At 40.0% G+C, this 21284-nt stretch overlaps 2 protein-coding genes across 11 annotated transcripts in view; one reads left to right on the forward strand and one right to left on the reverse strand.

The window, feature by feature from the left end:
- npas2 (neuronal PAS domain protein 2) overlaps positions 1-21284 on the forward strand; it is a 154718-nt gene that overhangs the window by 118980 nt on the left and 14454 nt on the right. The window lies entirely within an intron of this gene.
- tbc1d8b (TBC1 domain family member 8B) overlaps positions 12433-21284 on the reverse strand; it is a 55279-nt gene continuing 46427 nt past the window's right edge. For both annotated transcript variants that reach the window (XM_069893452.1, XM_069893451.1), the window contains exons 19-20: positions 19828-19931; positions 12433-13821 (exon numbers count right to left, since the gene is read on the reverse strand). In XM_069893452.1, the coding sequence (XP_069749553.1) occupies positions 13405-13821; positions 19828-19931 (521 nt within the window). In that variant the 3' untranslated portion in view covers positions 12433-13404. The remainder of the gene's footprint in view (positions 13822-19827; positions 19932-21284) is intronic.

Consider the following 21284-nt stretch of genomic DNA (forward strand, 5'->3'; position numbering starts at 1 on the left):
GGAGATTCGCTCCACTTCAGTGGGAAGCTTATTTGGAGGGTAATGAGAAAGGCATTGCTTGGCACCTATCTCCACTGAATTTAGCTCTATTCTGGGGCTCTTGTTTAAGATCATGGCTTACCTCCGAACACATGTGAAACATATACCATGGAGATTCAAAGTTCAGAACGATGCACCACAATTGTTCCCAGTTGGCAGACATAGGGGCTTTTGGGAAGATCATCGATAGTGATAGAGGGTCCTCCTTGCTATTGTGCTTCAAAGAACATAGCAAGGTTGCAAGGGCGGAGTGCCACAGGAAAGTCCGCAGACACCGAGATTGTCATAAAAACGCAGAAATCCTGGAGGAACACAGCTGGGCTTGCAGCATCCATAGGAAGTAAAGATATATTAATGCTGTTTTGGGCCTGAGCCCTTTTGCACAGCCTGTCCTGGGTAAACTTGTAACTCTCACTTTGTTCGTTTTAGATTGGTCACAGTGCTTGAGCTACCGAAAGAAAATAGACACACACGCCGAGAGCAGTTCAGTTTATACAAATCTTTATGACAAATTCTAAAGCGGATATCAAACTACAATATGCAAGCCCTTCCCAATTATACTTATCAACGCCTGGACTGGTCCCAACTGCCGAGGCAAGGCAACGACTGCACACTTGTAGTAGGTTGTCGGGGCGCCGATAGCAGCTTCTCCACCTCCCCCGACCGGGACGTTGGCTGGATTTTAGTTATTTTTCTTGCCGAGAGATGTTGCCACCTCTTGGAGAGTCTGAAACTTCAGCAGCGGGACCATGGCCTATATTACCCAAAATCTGCTTACCCAAGCACCTATTCCCAGCACAGCAAGAAAGATAAGCGAGCAAGCTAGCATGCCTAGGCTTCTATCGAATATCACAACTTTACAATGGTTTATTTTGCGTCAAGGTTAGGTCTCTGCCTGAAAGACTGTGACCAAAACAAGCAGGAAGATTAAATGTTCTTGGTACACAGATGTCTTTTTGTCAGATAACTGCATCTCTGACCCCATGGTGGAATTTAGCTTATGTCTGCTGAGTCTCAAGCAGGTTACTGATTCTCAGCCTTGCAGGAGCAAAAGCATGGTTTAAATTCTCCAATGCACAGCCCCGCCAAGGCTCCAAGCCATTCAATGTCATGGTTGACACGAATCTCAAGCCTCCACGTCTGCTCTAATTTATAGCACATTTAGAAATTCTAGTTCTTTCAGTTTCATTTTCAATGCAGTAGCTCAAAGGAGAATATGTGAATTAATTTGTTTAAAACTATTACAGATCACCATAAAGATCTCATTAAATTTAAGCCCTCAGGCCTCTAATCAAATATCAATGTTCACACAAGTATTAACATTGACTGACGTGTTTATTTTTTTTAAACTTGAACCTAGAAGATTGAAGGATGAAGTTTGATAAATATATCAAATTCCAACACAGACCAATTTATCATTGTTAATTTCACATGACAGTCAGTGCTAAAATTCTGTCATTTTTAAGTCATCTTATACAAGCTTTTCTGAGTTGTATTTAGGTCTTTGGTGTGTTTACCTGTGGATGAAGAATATGCACTTTGAAGTAATTGCTTGCCTGGTTGTATACCTGACAGAGAGTGAAGAGTGTTAATTGATGTACATATTGTATTTAATTCTGTACAGAAATAATTATAATTAGCAAATTAGCTTTATTTTATAAGACAAGTCATTTTGAATTTATGAATGTTCTTATTCAATAAAAATTTGTTACAGCAAAGTGTCTTAAAGAAAGGGGTTGCGCAATTTGTCTTTATGAATAAAGATCTTTGCACTAGTTCCATTGGACTTCCTCATTTTAATTGTCATGTTCTACATAGAATTTTTTTTTAAAAAGTACCTTCATAGAGATTCCACCTCCAATCAGGAGTTATACAAGGAAATCTTCAGATCATGGAGTCAAGTGCCGTACACAAAAGTGCTGGAGAAACTCAGCAGGTCACACAGCATCCAGAGGAAATCAAAGTTTCAGGCCTGAGTGCTTTGTCGGATTTCCCTCACCTCCCAGCATTTTGTAGGATCTGTTCCTTTCTGATTCCCTGGTCCCCTCTTCCATTCCCACAGATTAGTGCACTATCCTTTGCACCTGCCCTTTCACCCCTTCCCTTGCTACCATCCAGGATCCCAAACACCCCTTCCAGGTGAATCAGTGATGAGTACTGCATTTAGTATTCACCTGTGGTCGCTTCGACTTCAGAAATCCAACCCAGATTGGGTTTCTGTGGTCGCTTCGACTTTAGAAATCCAACCCAGATTGGGTTTGCAGGACACACACAGCTCAGCCTGAGCTTCCCATTGCCTGCCTCATTAATTCCCCACGTTCCACTCCCATTCTGACATCAGTATGTGGCCTCCTGTAATTTCACAGTGAGGCCTATTGTCAGCTTGAGGAAACCATCTCATCTTCCAGCTGGAACTCCATTACTTGCACAAGATCCATTTCCCTCCATTCCCTGCATAGTCACATGTCTAGCAAGATGCCTCAAATACTATGATTAAATTCGCTTCCACCATATTTAGAGTGTGTGACAGATGTTGTCAACCTGGAGATGGAGCAGAGAAGATTCACGTGGATGTTGCTAGGACTCGGTGGGGGGATGGGCCTAGCTATAGGGAGAGATTGAGTAGGCTAGGGCTTTATTTTTGAGCGAAGGAGGACAAAGGGTAATCCCATAGAGATATGCAAAATCACAAGAGGAATGGATCAGCTGAATGCAGAGAGCCTCTTGCCCAGAGGAGGGAAATTGCTAACCAGAGGACAGAGGTTTAAAGTGAGTGGTGAGAGATCTAACAGGAACCTGAGGGGTAATATCTTTTACTCAGAGGCAATGGGCTGCCAGAGGAAGTGGTTGAAGCAGGGGTTATGGGCCAATTTCAGGCAGGTGAGATGAGTGTGGGTGGGGCATTTTGGTTGGCGCTTGCAAGTTTGGCCAAAAGGCCGGTTTCCTTGACACTAATGACAACTTCCACCCGCCTGTTCCAGGTACCTGCCTGTGTAAAAACACTTGCCTTGCACATCTCCTTTAAAACTTCCCTCCACACCCTCATCGAGGGTGCATGTCCATTACATGCAATATTCTACAACTTCAGGTGCTATGATTATGGAAAATACACCTAATCTACTTGCATCAAGATAAACCACCATATGATCTACTCATTTGAAAGTGTTGGGAGATTATAAATGTTGGATAGGAGAGCTATCCTGGTCCATCTCAAGGAAAGAACTCCTCACGAAATCTTACCATGCATCTTCGCAGTACCATCCTAAATCGTGTGCAGGTCTTTCAAGCAGGTTGGATCCCGGCATCTTCCAACTCAGAGGTAAGAGAGATGGACATAATGCCTAATAATGGTTCAGAAAACTGGAGCAGCTTTACCACTGTCAGAAATGCCATTCGACATTGCATGGCCTGCAGGAAAAAGAATCTCAGGGTTTTATGTATGTACTATGAAAATAAATTTGAACTTGAACAATGCTTGTGGCTGAATTATTGTAGATTATAAAGCACACAACCATCCTAATAAATTTACAAAATTGCTAAGTTGGACCATTAAAAAGTGGGTGGTGATGGGGGAGAAGGGAAGGAATCTACATCAGAATAATTCATTAGACAACACCAATTTCAATAAAGTGCATAGGGAAAAAGGCAAGAAAATGAAACAAAGTAATTAGCTCAATGGCTCATGCAAGGGAGATGTCACATTATGTTCTAAGGTTCTATGACCTCCATGTCTAAAAGCATCTTAAGGGCTCAGGTGAAATGACTTACAGAACCAAATATTATAGCACAGAAAACACACCCTTCAACCAAGTCTGTGCTGAGCGATTATTCCACCTAAAAACACTTACTTGCACACAGACCATATCCCTCCAATCCTCTTCAAATTTTTATGTTAAAATTGAGCCCGCATTCACCATTGCAGTTGAGAGCTTGTTCCACTACTCTCTGTGTGAAGAAGTCCCCCCTAATGCTCCCTCCCTAAACCTCTTCCCATTCACCCTTTAACCATGTCCTCTGGCTTATATCTCACCTTCTTCTTTGGCTTGGCTTCGCGGACGAAGATTTATGGAGGGGTAGTCCACGTCTGCTGCAGGCTCGTTGGTGACTGACAAGTCCGATGCGGGACAGGCAGGCACGGTTGCAAGGGAAAATTGGTTGGTTGGGGTTGGGTTTTTCCTCCTTTGTCTTTTGTCAGTGAGGTGAGCTCTGCGGTCTTCTTCAAAGGAGGTTGCTGCCCGCCGAACTGTGAGGCGCCAAGGTGCATGGTTGGAGGCGATATCAGCCCACTGGCGGTGGTCAATGGGGCAGGCACCAAGAGATTTCTTTAAGCAGTCCTTGTACCTCTTCTTTGGTGCACCTCTGTCTCGGTGGCCAGTGGAGAGCTCGCCATATAACACGATCTTGGGAAGGCGATGGTCCTCCATTCTGGAGACGTGACCCACCCAGCGCAGTTGGGTCTTCAGCAGCATGGATTCGATGCTTGCGGACTCTGCCAGCTCGAGTACTTCGATGTTGGTGATGAAGTCATTCCAATGAATGTTGAGGATGGAGCGGAGACATCGCTGATGGAAGCGTTCTAGGAGCCGTAGGTGATGCCGGTAGAGGACCCATGATTCGGAGCCAAACAGGAGCGTGGGTATGACAACGGCTCTGTACACACTGATCTTTGTGAGTTTCTTCAGGTGGTTGTTTTTCCAGACTCTTTTGTGTAGTCTTCCAAAGGCGCTATTTGCCTTGGCGAGTCTGTTGTCATCTAACCTCAGTGGAAAAAGCCTACTTGTATTTACTCTATCCATACCCATCATAATTTTCAATACCTCTACTCTCCAGGGAATAAAGTCCTAACCTGTTTAACCTTTCACTGTAACTCAGTTCAAGTCACAGCAACATCCAAATAAATATTCCCTACGATCTCAATCTTATTGATATCTTTCCTGTAGTTAGATGACCAAAACTGCACACAATATTCCAAATTTGGCCTCACCAATGTCTTATGTTATTACCCAGATTTCTGAAGGTCTAATGAGTAAAATTAGCAATAGATTTACAGTTTTGAAGATGCTTTTTTAAAAAAAATTAAAAAAGCAAAGCAAGAGCAGCAATGAAATCCTTCCACTGAAGCAGGGGTAGTGAGTGTCAGTGCAGGATCTTTTGTATTTGGAGGAGTATCTTCAGGGACGATTAAATTTGCCTAAATCCATGATAAAGGGGGAATCAGAGCAGCAATAATTCAGTCAGTGACCTTGCAAGAATTAGAAAGTGCTTGGTTTTGAGGCTGAAATCATTTACAAAGAGCCCAGTGAATTATTTCAACTGCCTCTTCAGATTAAGACAGTCATGTGCCATGGAACACTCCTCATCTCAGTGGGCACGTTCAAACTGAACGTTGATAATTAAGGTTGATAACCAGGTTTTGTTATCTTTTTCTCTGTACATTATTCTCAGCAATAAAATGGACTAGTTGGGAATGGCACTGTTTGCCGGTGTCTAATGCCGTGCATGGAAGTGCTGGAGAAATTCAGAGCAGGTCATGCAGCATCCATAGGAAGCAAAAAGAAGTCCACATTACGGGCGTGGAGCCATTCCCCAAGAGTCTTGAAACATTTCCACAAAACAAACATCCCATTGATGATCAGTGAAGGGATTCAAGCTCTCTCCCTCTCCAGCCCCACACGGGTGGTCCATAGTAATTAAAGGAATAAAGGTTGCCTGTAGGAGATAACTTTTGAGTATTGTGTAAAATAGCAATGATCAGTCTCACAGAAACAGTTAAGGGTAGCTCAACTGCACAAAGCCTCAAAGGAGCATTATAGGTATATCAGAACATTACAGCACAGAAAAACAGGCCATTTGACCCTTCTGGTCTGTGCCGACCAATAAAACTAACTAGTCTCATTGACCTGCTCTCATTCCATATCCCTCCAGACCCCTCCCATTTTTAAAACTCAAGGCAGAATCTGCACTCACATCAGATGGAAGTTCATTCCATATATCGACCACCTTCTGAATGAAAAAAACTTTCCTCTCATCTTCCCCTTATACTTCTCTCCTTTTAGCTTAAAGCTATGACCGCTTGTATTTATCTCCCCCAATCTAAGTAGCAACATCCTACTCACATCTAATCTATACCCCTCAATCTTATAAACCTCTATCAAGTCTCCCCTCATCCTTCTTCATACCAAGGAGTATACTAACCTTTTTTTAATCATTCCCAGTAACTCAACTCCTGAAAACCCAAAAACATCTCAGTAAATCTTCTCTGCACTCTTTCAATCTTATTGATATTTTTCCTGCTACTGGATGACCAGAACGGCACACAATATTCTAAGTGTGGTCTCACCAATCACTTGAATAACTTTAACAGACTATTTCAACTTCTATACTCAATACTTTGATTTATAAAGGCTAAGATGCCAAATGCTTTCTTTACAACCCTGTCCACATGAGACGTCACCTTCAGGGAACAATGTATATGTATTCCCAGATCTCTTTGTTCCTCTGCACTCCTCAATGGCCTACCATATACTGAGCATGTCCTACCTTGATTTGCTCTTCCAAAGTGCAATCTTCACACTTATCTGCATTAAATTCTATCAGCATACTAACCCTGATCCCTTCTGCTTATATTTGCACACTAATCTCTTATATAGGATTTTGTTGTAAGTATACGTCCAGATGGTCCCAGCTGGTCCAGATCCCTCTGCAAGTGTTGAAAATCTTCCTCACAGTCCATGATGCCTCCTATCTCTGTGTCATCAGCAAACTTGCTGATCCAATTCACCATATTATCATCTAGGTTGTTTATATAGATAACAAACAATAATGGTCTAACACAGATCCCTGAGGCACTTCATGACACAGACCTCCAGTCTGAAAAGCAACCATCCACCACCACTGTTTTCATTTTCCAAGCCAATTTCAAAATCCAGCTTGCAACTTCACTATGCATACCTAATGTCCTAAACTTCTGAACCAATCTCTCATATGGAACCTTGTCAAAGGTCTTATTCTTGTAACTTCCTCAAAAATCACGACCTACCACACACAAATTCATGCTGACTGTCCTTAATCAGCTGATGAGAGTCCAAATAACTATACATCATCTCTCTCAGAAATCCTTCAAATAATTTACATACTACTGATGTCAGGCACATTGGCCTATAATTGCCTAGTTTACTCTTGGAGCCCTTCAAGACAGCAGGAAAACACAAGCCATCCTCCGATCCAGTGGCACATCCCCCATGACTGAGGGCATTTTGAATATATCCGCCAGGGGCCCTGCAATTTCAGCACTTGCCTCCCTCAAGGTGCGGGGAAATATCATACCTGGTCCAGGAGATTTGGCAACCTTTTTTAATTGCAAGGCAGCAAACACCTCCTTCTCCTTAAACTCCAATATGCTCCAAAACACTTCTATTCGTTTTACTTCCATCCTTATTCACTATGCCAATTTCCTGAGCAAATACCGATACAAAAAAATTGTTTAAGATCTCCTCCATTTTGTGAGGCTCCACACATAGTTGACCACTCTGATTTTCTAGGAGTCCAATTTTGCCCCTTTCTATCCTTTTACTTTTAATATACTTGTAGAAACCCTTTGGATTTACCTTCATGTCTTCATTTTGCTTTCCTAATTTCCTCCTTAAGCATTCTTTTACATTTTCTATACTCTGCAAGTAGCTTATTTTCTCCTTGTTGCTATACCACATATATATTCCCCTCTTTTTCTTAACCAACTCGCCAATATCCCTTGAAAACCAAGGTTCCCTATGTCTGTTAACTTTGCCCTTATTCCTGGTAGAAACATATAATCTCTGCACTCTCAAAATTTCTTTACTAGAAACTAACATTCCATTTGACTCTTCTGAGATCCTTCCTCATTTTCTCAAAAATGGTCTTTCTCCAATTCAGAATCTCATCTCGAGGATCAGAATTATCTTTCACCATAATTAACTTGAGATGAATGGTATTATTGTCACTGGACCCAAAATGCTCACCTACACATACTTCAGCCACCTGACCTTCCTAGATCCCTAAAAGATCAAGTATTGCATCTTCTCTTGTTGGTACCTCTACATATTGAGCAGAAAACTTTCTTGTACACATCTGACAAACTCCAACTCACCCAGTCCTTTTATCGTAAGAGTCTCAGTCTATGTTTGGAAAGTTAACATCTCCTACTATCACAACTTTCTGTTTCTTACACCAGTCTGCTATCTCCCTACAGATTTGCTGCTCCAAATCTCTTGGACTATTGGGTGGTCTGTAATACTGCCTTATTAGTTTGATCATGTCCTTCACATTCCTCAGCTCCACCTATATGGTCTCCTTAGACAAGGTTTCAGTGCTGCCCTCTCTATGCACAGCTGTAATATTTTCCCTGATCAGCAATGCCACACCTCCCTCCTTTCCTCCCTTGCCATCTATCCCATCTGATAAAACACACCCTGGAACATTGAGTTGCCAATCCTGCCCCTCCTGCAACCAAGTCTCACTAATAGAAATAATGTCATAATCCCACGTGGCAATCCTTGTGCTAAGATCATCCACTTTACTGACAATACTCCTGAACTACCCTGTCTTTACATGCAGTCCTTGCATAACTCTCATCATCCTCCACCTTACTATCTGCTCTAACACTCTGGTTCCTCTCCCCCTGCAAATCTAGTTCAAACCCCCTGAAGCAACACTAGCAAAACTACCCACGAGGATATTAGTTCCCCTCCAGTTCAGGTGCAAACTGTCACGCCGGAACAGGCCCCACCTTCCCTGGAGGAAAACCCAACTATTCAGAAACCTGAAGCCCTCCCTCCTGGACCAGCTTTTTTAGCCACGTGTTAAACTGGATTATCTTTGTGTGTTCTCGCCTCCCTAGCACAGGTAACAATCCTGAGATTGCAACCCTGAAGGTCCTTTCCTTCAACATTGCTCCTTATTCCCTGAACTCTCCTATCAGGATCTCCTCACCCTTCCTGCCCACATCATTAGACCCTACATGGTCTAGGACATGTGATTACTCACCTTCCCTTCTGAGAATCGGGAGTACATGATTGGAGATATCATGGACCCTGGCACCAGGGAGGCAACAAACCATCTGGTATAATTGATCTCTCCCACAGAACCTCTTGTCTGTCCCCTTCACTATCAAATACCCTATCACGACTGCATTCCTCCCTTCCCTTTTTTCCTTCTGAGCCGAAGGTCCAGTCCCAGTGCCAGAGACTCAACCATACAACTTGTCCCTGGTAGGACATCCCCACCATCAGTATCCAAAACCTATTGTAAACAGGAATGGCTACAGGGCTACCCTGCTCTCTCTGCCTCTTCCCCTGCTTCTCCTGACAGTCACCCCACTGTCTTCCTCCCTACAATTAGGGGTGACTACCTCCAAGAAGCTCCTATCTAATACACCCTTTGTTTCCCAAATGATCCTGAGTTCATCCAGCTCCAGTTCCCTAACTCGGTCTCCCAGGAGCTGCAGCTGAATGCACCTCTTGCAGGCATAGTCATCAGGGATACTTGTTCTGCCTCTGACTTCCCACATCCTGCAGTTGGTACACTGGACTGCCCTAACTTCTGGCTCCATAACTTAATTCTTGTGATATTCACAATTAAAGAACTTATCACCCTTACCATAAGAGGAGATAGCTCTTCCTCAGCCACTGCTCGACGAAGCCGCTGAGTGACAAAGCCACAACATCAATGACCATTCCAATAGGTATCCCTCCTTTTATTGCTTTCTAGCCCTAATCAATTGTCTCAATTGTACACAGCCCTAATCAACTAATCTCTCGCTGCCTCCTCACACAACAATTAAAGTAAGTGGAAAAGAGCTTACCTTTTTAAAACTGCCACCTGAACCCTGCTGATGTCATTCGTGCCTGAGGACTGGCAACTCTCCAATCTATTGGAATTATCCAATGAAATCCCATGTTATAATGGGAGATCGAGAAAACGGGATTGTGGACAGATTAACCCAACATGAGATGCAAGGAAAACGCTCAAGTCCATTATTACAAATAGTACAGCACCTGGAAAATAGAACTAGTTAATGTCAGCATGGATTTCAAAAGAGAAATTATGCTTGTTAATTTATTAGGATTTATTTAAGGTTATTAAGTCAGAATAAAGTGAGTTTAATTGGTATCAGAAACAAATTTATCAGTATGAATACATCATGAAATTTGTTATTTTGCAGCAGCAGTTTGGTGTAAAATTATTATAAAATTACAATTATGTAAATACAAGATTGCAATAAATAAGTAGTGCAAAAAAAAATTGAGGTGGTGTCCATCGGTTCATTGTCTGTTCAGAAATCTAGTGGCAGAGGGGAAGAATAGGTGTTCACCTTCAGGCTTCGTACCTTCTCCCTGTGAGGAAAGAGCATGGACTGAATGGTGAGGGTCCTTAATGATAGATGCTTCTTTCTTGAGGCACCACTTTTTAAAGATGTTATTAATGGAAAGACTAATGCCCATGATGGCACCAGACGAGCTTACAACTCTCTATAGCCTTTTCCTGTCCTGTGCATTGACACCTCCACACCAGACACTGATGCAACCAGTCAGAATGCTCTCCAGGGTACACCTGTAGAAATTTGCAAGTCTTTGGTGATAATACCAAATCTCCTCAAACTCCTAAGAAAGCATGCCTTCTTCATGGTTACATGATCTTCATGATCCCAGGATAGGTTTTCAGAATGTTGACGCCCAGGAATCTGAAGGTATACTTTCAACAAAATCCTATATAAGAGATTAGTGTGCAAATATAAGCAAAAGGGATCAGGGTTAGTATGCTGATATAGTTAGAGAACTAATTGGCAGACAGGAAAAAACAGTACAAATAAACAAGAGGCAGTCAATAATAAGCAGGGCACTAGAATTTGTTGTGGACCCTAGTTAGTCAATGTTTATTCATGATTTAGATGAGGAAATAAAATATATTAGCTCTCAGATTGCAAATGACAAAAAGCTGGGCAGGAATGCAAGCTTCAAAGAGGACAGAGAGAGGCTTTTTTCTTGGAGTAGTTAGATGGAGCATAATCTTGAAAATATGAGGCTATCCATTAATGACAAATGTAGGAAGGAATTATCTCAATACTGTCATAAAACAAGACCTGTATATTCTGCTGGGCAGGAATGCAAGCTTCAAAGGGGACAGAGAGAGGCTTTTTTCTTGGAGTAGTTAGATGGAGCATAATCTTGAAAATATGAGGCTATCCATTAATGACAAACGTAGGAAGGAATTATCTCAATGCTGTCATAAAACAGGACCTGTATATTCATGGCAACCAGGATATGGAAACAAGATTGCATGTGCAGCAGGCCTTCATAGGGAAGTTTGAGTACAGAGAGGTCTTACGGCTTCGAAAATGGTGTTCAGATCAATTATCATTCAAGTAAATGTCATTATTTGAGTAACCTTGTCAAGCATGGCTTCCCTTTTGAAACTCTGTGATTTTTTTTTAAACAGATCCTGTCACTACTTTCCAATAGCACAGAATCTAGAAGAGACCACATTTTATGTATTATGAGCATTTTTTAAATTTTCTTGCCTGAGGAAGGAGGCCCTCGCAGTGAAAGCTCATCAGATTAATTCCTATTGATAGGACTGATGATGTGAGGTGACCTCACTGAAACAAAATACAAGATGGAGGAAGGATGTTCCAAATGGTGGGAAGTCCAGAACTTGGGATCACAGCCTAAAGACCGGGATGAAGAGACATTTCTTTACAAAAGCAGTTTGGAATTCTCTCCCACAGAATAGATTTGATGGCAAATTATTAGATCTCTAACACACACACATATATATATATATATATATATATATATATTTAAACAATAGCTAAGGGTATCATGAGAAATGGGGACATTCAAAGAGGGTTCTGAATGTGAATGATCAGCATTGATCCTATCAACAGGTAGAGCAGGCTGAAAGGATCCACTCTTTACTCATGTTTCTGTGCAATATACATGTTCTTAAAAAAAAATAAAATTCTCACTTTAGCTTGCAAATTTATTTCAATGGGAAAGAGAAATAAAGCAGACTGCAAAAATAAAAATGAATTGGAAATCAAAATATGCATCTTTGAACATATCCATGAGCTGAGGCTTTTGCTACCAAAAAAAAGGAATTTAAAGCAAAGACTCATTACAAGTGGATTACAGAATGAATACAACATAAAGCAAGTCCCTCATCAACCGGCATAAAGTGTTTTATTTTTTGACTTTTAGAAAAATTTGCTCTTAAAATACTAAGATTTGGCAAAAAAAATGTTAGTGTTTAGAATAAAATTTGAGAGCAGTGCCCTTGAGCTGTAATTGTCATCTTTATAAAATAAAACTTTTACATGAAATATAATGGGCCTTGATATTTAAATGAGAGCAATAGTCATTGAACAATTATATCAAGTGTATTTTTGTGACGAATGCCAAGATTCAAGCTATTTAAACTACATCTACCAACATTATAATTATTTTTCTTTGCAATAATGTAGCATCAGAATGATCACAATAGTTTGTTCTTTAGATATGTTGTATGTCCTAATTCTTATACAGTTTCATAAAAAGAAAGCAAGAAAGCTAATATAGATTAATAAACATTTTGAAATTTTACAAGTGTGCAACATAGTTCAAAAATACAGGACTATTTGTTTTTAAAGATTTTCTTTTCTAATAGAATTTTAGTTACAAATAGTTTGGTTTTTTTTAAATATCATTTTAAAAACAAACCCTCTTATAATAAGAAAAATGTGTTTCTCTTCAGTCTGATGACTGCTAAACTATGAAGGACAGCTGTTGTGTTTTTCTTGGTCTCAAACCAAGAGAAAATATATCACACATGCACCCTCAACAGACCAATAAGTGCAGTGCAGCACAAAACTGGGATGAACTAGCATGAAGCAAATAATTCTGCTATTGTACATCCAGAACTATGTTATTTTAAGATCAAACTTTTTGAAATCAGTTGGTCTTATAAATTTTTTTTTCCAACATCTCATTTTCTAGAAGATATCTTGAGCATAACCTGCACCAGTCCATGGAAACAAACTTAATTTGTTCAGTCAGGAACAGAACAATTTATTTATGTTCCATTTCTCTTCTTATCAGTCTGAAAATTCTGCATTGCAATCTAAAACTGAAGCCTAGAAATCAATGTCAGTTATGAGAATAATCACAACTTCCAAATGTGCAAATTTCCATGCTACTTTAGCAGAGGCATTAATTAAAAGGGTCAAGTCTGTGCCAAGGCAGAAGAGACATGGCATGCAAAGTGACCAAAGCAATTCCCCATTTTCTACCATCAGATGTGTTTAGGGCTTTTTGTGTTCCACTGTTGCATCAATGCAATAACGATGCTACAATCTCAGTCACAGGCTTTTGGCTGATATTTAGCCCTCAGTTGAACAGTTTTAGCTTGTTCAATTTTTACTTTTACGTCAAAAGGTTTTTCAAAAAATGTTACCACAACTGGTTCATTCAACAGCGATGCCAGGATCTGCTCAAAGGCAAACGTCCATCCGGTGTCAGTGTGAGATTCCAGGGGTGCATCTTTGTCCTTGTCCACTGTCTTGATCTCCTGGACATCACCACCACTCTGGGAATCTGGACTTGTGACCGATGTACTGCGGTTAGGAGAGCTTGGACTGTTCAACATTCTCCCCACTTCCTCCATTCGAAGTAAAAGGCTGGTGACAGTAGTTATAGCTCGATAGAGCGCTTCTTCATTGGGATCGCTGTGGAACAGGTTGTATAGCGTCTTGGAGAACTGTACAAATTGTGACTAGGGAATGTAAAAAAAAATCATTAGATCCACGTTTTCTTAAAATTAAAATGCACAGAAATACTGGATGAACTCAGTCAGTCTTGCAGCATCCAGAGAAGGTGAAGATATATTACCAACATTTGGGATTGAGCCTTTCTTCAATGTATAAGGAAAGAACTGGAAGAATATGGATTTTTACGACATTAACAGCATTGTGTCTCTCTAAATTTTCTTCACAACACGATTCTCAGTATCTTCAAGATCATATTGAAGTCAAAACTAAGTATTATTTACAAAGGATAGCTAAAATAGATCAAGGGAAAATGATAAAAGGAATTAGCTAAGCATAGTTTTGACAAGTATTTTTTTTTGGGGGGTGGTGGCAGTGCAAGACAGCATGGAAAATCTTGGAACCTGGAAAAACCTGGCCTGAAAATTTGGAGAAACAAGAAATCCTAATCCAAGAATTTGTTGTGTGTTCTGACCTCATGTCGGTTTCCAAGATCCATATTAATTTTGCAAGCAATTTATTTTTCCAAACTGAATTGCAAACATGGACGTTTTATTTAAAATCCACTTTCAATCTTGAAAATTTTGCATCAAATACAAAACGACTCTGAAAAGCCAAAATGCATCCTGCTGCCAGTTAACATTTGCAATCTGGTGACGACAGGTTCCTAACTGCATATTTAGGCAAGGATTATTAGTTTTAATATCCTGTAATAGTTATTCTTTTTAATACTTGCACATGGCTTGAGGATTTATTATCTAATCAGAAACAATAATGTAACAAATTTATTTCCAAGAAATTTTAGGATTTAAATGTTATGGGCCACAAAATAGTGGACTGTGCCAAGGTGTAGATCATGACTCAAGAGAGTTTACTTATTTTTGGAACAACTGAGACAATCCTCTGGGGAAATGGATTAGAACAGTTAACAAAATTGGGCCTTGTGATTTGAAGGACCCCTCTTGGGTATCATTTCTGGGGAGAAGGTAGGTATCGATATCCAGGCTGAGACTCTGCATCAGGACAACTTGACATAGAGCTTTGATAGTTCCTTCCCCTTCCATGGATGCTGCTTGACTTACTGAGTTCCTATGGCAGATTTTTTTTTTCCCCTTCAGATTCCAGTTTCTGCAGTCTCTTGTGTCTCTGCAATATATAATCACTGGATTTGATTTACTTTTATTTCTGAAAATTGTAAATATTGGTGTTCACAATTAATGTTACAAGATGTTGGTGAGACAGAGCACGTGCATACTTCTGGTCGTAGGTATGGGACTAATGTAATTAAGTTGGAAAGGGTGCAGGAAAGAATCACTCTGATGTAAATGGGGCTGGATGGCCTAAGATACAGGGATGGACTGCATAGGCTGGGGTTTCTATCCTTGGACCGTCGGAGGCTGATGGGGAACCTGAAAATATTCAAAATCATTTGAGCTATAAATAAGGTGAATATTCACAGGAATGTTCAAAATTAGTGAGCATGGATTAAAGGTGTGAAGAAAAAATTTAAGAGTCATGAAGGGCAACTTTTTCCACACAGAATGGTAGGTATGTGGCAAGAGATGCCAAAGAGAAATGGTAGAGGTGGGTAAAATGAGACATTTGGGCCAAATGCAGGCAATGGGACTTGGTCAGTTAAGCAAATTGGTCAACATGGATGTAAGGCTGAAGGGCCTTTTTCTGTTTTGTACAACTATATCTACTTTTGGAACTTTTGCTCACAGTTTTACTGGGTACGCTATATTGAAGTGCCTTGGATATTTACCATGGGAAATGTCCTTTCAATCTCTGGAATGAGATGGGATGGAAGCAAACAAAAAAAAATTGATATACTATTTCAGAAAAAGAACAAGGCAACAGCATTCATTTCTTCAAATCTTCCAATCAAATTGTATGTCTTGATTTAGTTAAACACAATGAATCAATTACATTTTGATTATATTCAAATTTATCAGATTTGAATTGTTTTACAGCGAGGCACAATATATTTCCTTAGGTCAAACCCAATTTCCTAAGGAAATGGTCAGCTTGGTAAGGTCCTGAAGAACTGTTCACACTCTTTCAATAGCGTTGAATGATGAGTAATGGCCTTCAGGAAAGGACAGATGACATACCATCTGTTCCTAGTTATCAGACAAGAGATTACAGATTTTGAATTCTGTTCTCTGCTAAATGCCTAGAGTCTCTGGTGGAATAAGATTCAACATGCTGTTGCATTGCAGGGGAAGGATCTGGTCTTAGGTCCAAGAGATTTGTCTGCATGGCCTATGAATTTGTAAGGTTTTTTTTTTAATCTTGCAGATTAAAATAAATTACACTTGGGTAGCATTCTTCGGATCACTAATTAAACTATAAAATACCTTCTTGGCAATATCCATCTCACTCATAAAAACAAATCTAAAACAGCTTTCCAGCTGACTTCAGTTATGGCGATCACATCTCAGAATTAAATATTAACACTAACCATATAACAGTTTATGGCATGGAAACAGGCCAGCTTGGCCCTTCAAGTTCACACTGGTTCACTCAAACAACTCTGCTAGATCCCCCCGCCTATTCTCCGCCCATAACCCTCCAACCCCCTCTTATCCATGTATATATACAGCATCCTCTTAAATGAAAGGATTGACTCTGCCTCAACTATTTCCTCTGGAAGATTATTCCATTCAGCCACCACTCTCTGAGTGAAGAAGCAACCTCTAATGTTTCTCCTAAAATTTTGCCCCCTTACCCTCAACTCATGTCCTCTTGTTTCAACCTCCCCTGTTCTCAGGGGGAAGATTCTACTTGCATCTAGTCTATCTATTCCCTTCATAATTTTAAACACCTCTATCAAATCTCCTCTCAACTGTCTACATTCCAATGAATAAAGTCCTAACCTCTTCAATCTTTCCCTGTACTCTAGGTATTTTAAGCCAGGCAACTTTAAGCCAGGCAACATCCTTGTCAATCTTCTCTGCACCCTCTCCACCTTATCTATATCCTTCCTATAATTTAGAGACCAGAACTGAACACAATACTCCAAACCTGGCCTTACCTTAAACAGTCGCAGCATCACTTCCCAGCTCCTATACTCTATGCTATGATTTATGAAGGCTAGCATATCAAATGCCTTCTTAACCACCCTGTCAACATGGAAATCCACCTTCAAGGAATGCTGTACCATAACTCCAAGATCTCTTTGTTCTTGTGCATTCCCCAATGTCCTCCCCTTTACTACATTTGTCCTATTGTTTAGAAGAATAATAGTTTGCAAGGTTATTGCTTGTGATAATGAGAGTTTATGCTCATATACGCAAGTACAAAGTGCAAAAGCACCAAAATTCTTACTTTCTGTAATCAAACTGGTATGCAAGACATACAAACTATGATAGTATACATGATATTACCACAATATGACAAGACAGAAAAAAAAGATAATTAATATTAAAGATAGATGTTCACAGCTGCAATTGAGGCAAGAAAAAATGTTTCAAAAGTGCAATACACCTTTGGTGGTCTCAGTTTATGGTTAGTCTAGGTCAGGGAGGCTCAAAAACCTGACAGCTATTGGATAAAAACTATTCTTGAACCTAGAGGTTCTGGACATCAGGCTTCTGTATCCCGTGTGAAGGTAGCAGTAAAAAGAGGCTGTTACAAGGGTAATGGGGCTCCTTTATGGTGTTGGCCATCTTAAGGCAGCATTTCATATAGATGTCTTCAATGGATGGTTAATAGTCTTATTACTTCATAATTTTGATGGTGGAGGTGGTTGATGATAGAGAAGGAAGAGGAAAAAACTGATCAAATTATAGATCATTCAGGTCTTGCATAACAAAATTATTGTGGACGAACAGTAGACAGGAGAATTAAATAGAAACAGCATTATACTGAATGGCTACTAGCACATTTAACATAAACATGATTGATTCTTCAGGTGGATGTCACTCTAAACAGTGAAAAGAGATGTTATGGTCACCCAAAGAATTGGGCTTTTGGGAATATTTTAAAGAAGGGAGAATGGAAAGTAAAGAGAGAGGTGCAAGTTTCAAAGAATGGAGTTGAGAAAATGGAGACTAATACAAAAAAATGTTAGTGAGAACACATGATGCTGGCTTTATAAATATGAAAGTGGGTGATCATTCAAGAACTTTGAAAGTACACAGGATACAAATTTTAAGTACAGTATGTAAAGGCTATCAGCCATCATCACAAATTCTCATGGATTTGTGTCTATTTTCTGCTTAAATGGTGATCTTCACTAATATTTGATTTTGGAGTTATACAATGAAGACATTGAACTAACTATTATTGTGGAATCTGAACTTGTTTCTATATTATTTGACCATTATATTTCTGGATAACTAGTTCTACAGCATTGTACACATGCTAATGCAACCCCTGCTTTTACAGTAATTTCTCATTGACCATGGACCAAAGATCAGCTTGTATTAATTCAGATAGAAACAGGTAAAATCACAGGACCAGACAACAAGATTAATCCGAGCCCCCAATGAAATGAGCAGGCAATCTGGTCTGCCTAACAATTACTAAGAGGTATTCCAGAAAGATTCTACTGTAGATTTTGCATTGTGCTGTGCCAGGCTACTACATTATATATATAAAAAAAAATATATATATATATATAAAAATATATATATATATATATATATACATACATGTGTGTGTGTGTGTGTGTGTGTGTGTGTATCTATATATATATATATATATATATACGGGCAGCAACCTCCTTTGAAGAAGACCGCAGAGCCCACCTCACTGACAAAAGACAAAGGAGGAAAAACCCAACACCCAACCCCAACCCACCAATTTTCCCCTGCAACTGTGTCTGCCTGTCCCGCATCGGACTTGTCAGCCACAAACGAGCCTGCAGCTGACGTGGACATTACCCCTCCATAAATCTTCGTCCGCGAAGGCAAGCCAAAGAAGAAGAAGAAGAAGAATTATATATATATATATATATTTACGCTGTTTATGTTGTATTTCACAAACTATAACAGGGATAGAGGCCATGTAAAAGACAAAATGTGCGAGCTTACCTTGTTATTTGGCTTTCTGGATGCCCGGGGTTGGGCAAAGCCATCTTGATTCCCATGCAAATGTGCAAGTCTTCTGTAGGTGCATGTGCAGTGGATTCGCATATTGGAGTTCATTTGGCGCATTCAATATCATCAGGGCATATAACTCTTGCGTGTGTGCCAACTGAACTCTAATATGAAAACCCACCGAAGGCTCGTGTATGCACACAAGAATCAAGATGGCTGCACCGAGCCTCGAGACCCCAGAACACCAACTAGCAAGGTAAACAGGGACTAGAATGTGGAAAGCTTTTAGTTGTTACCATCAAATGTATGATGAAAAAGAATGAATTTGAAAGTTTGCTTTAGACTTCAGTACTCCACATGCGTGGGCAAAATTCTGACTTGCGTCCATTCCGAGATACAACCGATTCTTCAGTCCCCATTACAATCATAAGTCTGGAAGCAGAGCCCCACACCTTGAAGCCTAGTTGCTGGTCGCAGACTGACCTGGCTCATGGAAAGGGTCTGGAAGGATGATTAGACCTGCAAGGCTGCAAAACCTCAGGAACAAGCTGAGGAAGGGGACCAAATTGGGAACAATTTGACCTGATCATTTTCCATTTCCTACATTTGATCAATGAAATTACTAATACACATTGGATAATCTTGTGGTGTTGATTCACATCCAAAGAAAACCAACTGCATTGTCCAATAACTTATATTTGTTTGCTTTTATAAATTAGCAAAATATCTCAAGGCATTTTATATTAATTTTTTGTTGGATAAAATTTAATGACCACATACAAGTTCAATTTTCCAAAAGTTTGCATTTTAAAAGTTGATGGACAAGGAAGAGAAAATCAACTTGGTTGGGAGCAGGGCTTGGATGGGGTTCTTCAAGCTGATTCTTCAATGAACTCTCAGTGAGTCATCTGAGAATGAGAAATATAAGAACTATGTGGAGTACAAATTATGAAACAGATGGATTGTAACCTGATTTATCCTTGGTAGGGCTTTGATACTTTCTTCCTTCCGAACGAGTTCATTGTGCCATTGTTTCAAATAGGACTGGATATCAATCTTCCCTTTGTTACTTCCTGAAGAGAATGAAAAATAAAACATTAACCAATAGAGATAATTTTGAAATGAGGTGCAGCTTGATTTTTCACACAAACACCTTATCCACATGTTACATCAGAAACTGTATGATTACTACGCATACTTTCTTCACAGATAACTCACATAATCATTAAGGTAGGCAAATCCCCACGGCCTGGTATTATCTTTTCCAAGGAATAACTGGATGGGAGATTCTACATCATCTTTCAGACAGGAAACTGACAAATCTTACATCAGTAGTCAGGAAACAATTTTTAAAAATCTTAAAAATTCACTCTACACTCATAAGCTGAACATTGTTCCAACTCCATCTTCAGGTTTGACAATGAGAGTAATGGGGTGGGTATCACATAAACAATGATACAGAATAGGATAAAGATTGAAAATCTAGTGCAACATCAATATGATGAAGGAGATGATCAAGAGATTGGGCATATGTCACACCAACATGTACGGTACAAAAATGTAGAGTAAATCACTTCAAGTTCTTTGGAATATGTCCAATAACCAGAGTTGGAACAAGAACATTGACTAGACAGTCAAGAAAGCCCACAAACACCTCTACTCTCCAAGAAGGCTAAGGAAGACCAGCATGTCCTCCATGTCCCTCAATAACCTCAACAGGTGCACCTTTGAAAGTACACTGCTGAATGCAGCACAGCGTAGCACAGGAGCTGTTCTGCTCCAGAGAGGAAGCAGCTGCAGGATGTAGTCAATGCAAATTAGAACACAATACAAGTTTCTCTCTCCTCCATGCAGTCAATGTACATCTCCTGCTGTGAAAGAATGACCACCAACATACTGAATGGCCCATGCAGAAAGCGCAAAAGCATGCATTAGCCTTAAAGACAGTCTCTCCCCCTCCACCCCCAATCAGGCTCCTGAATGAATCCCACCACAGTACTAGCATGTTGCTCTTGTTTGGTGTGAATTGATCTTCCTTTCAACTGAAATCCTACACTCTGTAAATTGTACTCTTCATATGACTGTTGACATAACTTACTGGTCTGCTTGGAGAAGAATCCTCTTAACTATAATAGGTACTTGGAAAGGCAGGGACCAAATCAAGGAATCAACATGGTTTCGTGCCTGGGAAATCCTGCCCCACAAATCTGGCTGTTTTGAGACCATTGTACTGAGAAGAATGATGAAGTCAGGGTGGGAGAGGTGGTTATACAGTGACTTTAGTAAAGCTTTTGACAAGGTCCCGCATAGTAGGCTGGTGTAAAAAAGAGTTGGGACACATGGGGTCCAAGATATTTTGGCAAACTGTCCCCAAAATTAGCTTGGTTTAACCTTGATCTGCCTGTTATATTTAATGTTAAAGTCAT

Source organism: Narcine bancroftii, chromosome 8 (genome assembly GCF_036971445.1).
Source record: "Narcine bancroftii isolate sNarBan1 chromosome 8, sNarBan1.hap1, whole genome shotgun sequence".
Classification (NCBI taxonomy): Eukaryota; Metazoa; Chordata; class Chondrichthyes; order Torpediniformes; family Narcinidae; genus Narcine; species Narcine bancroftii.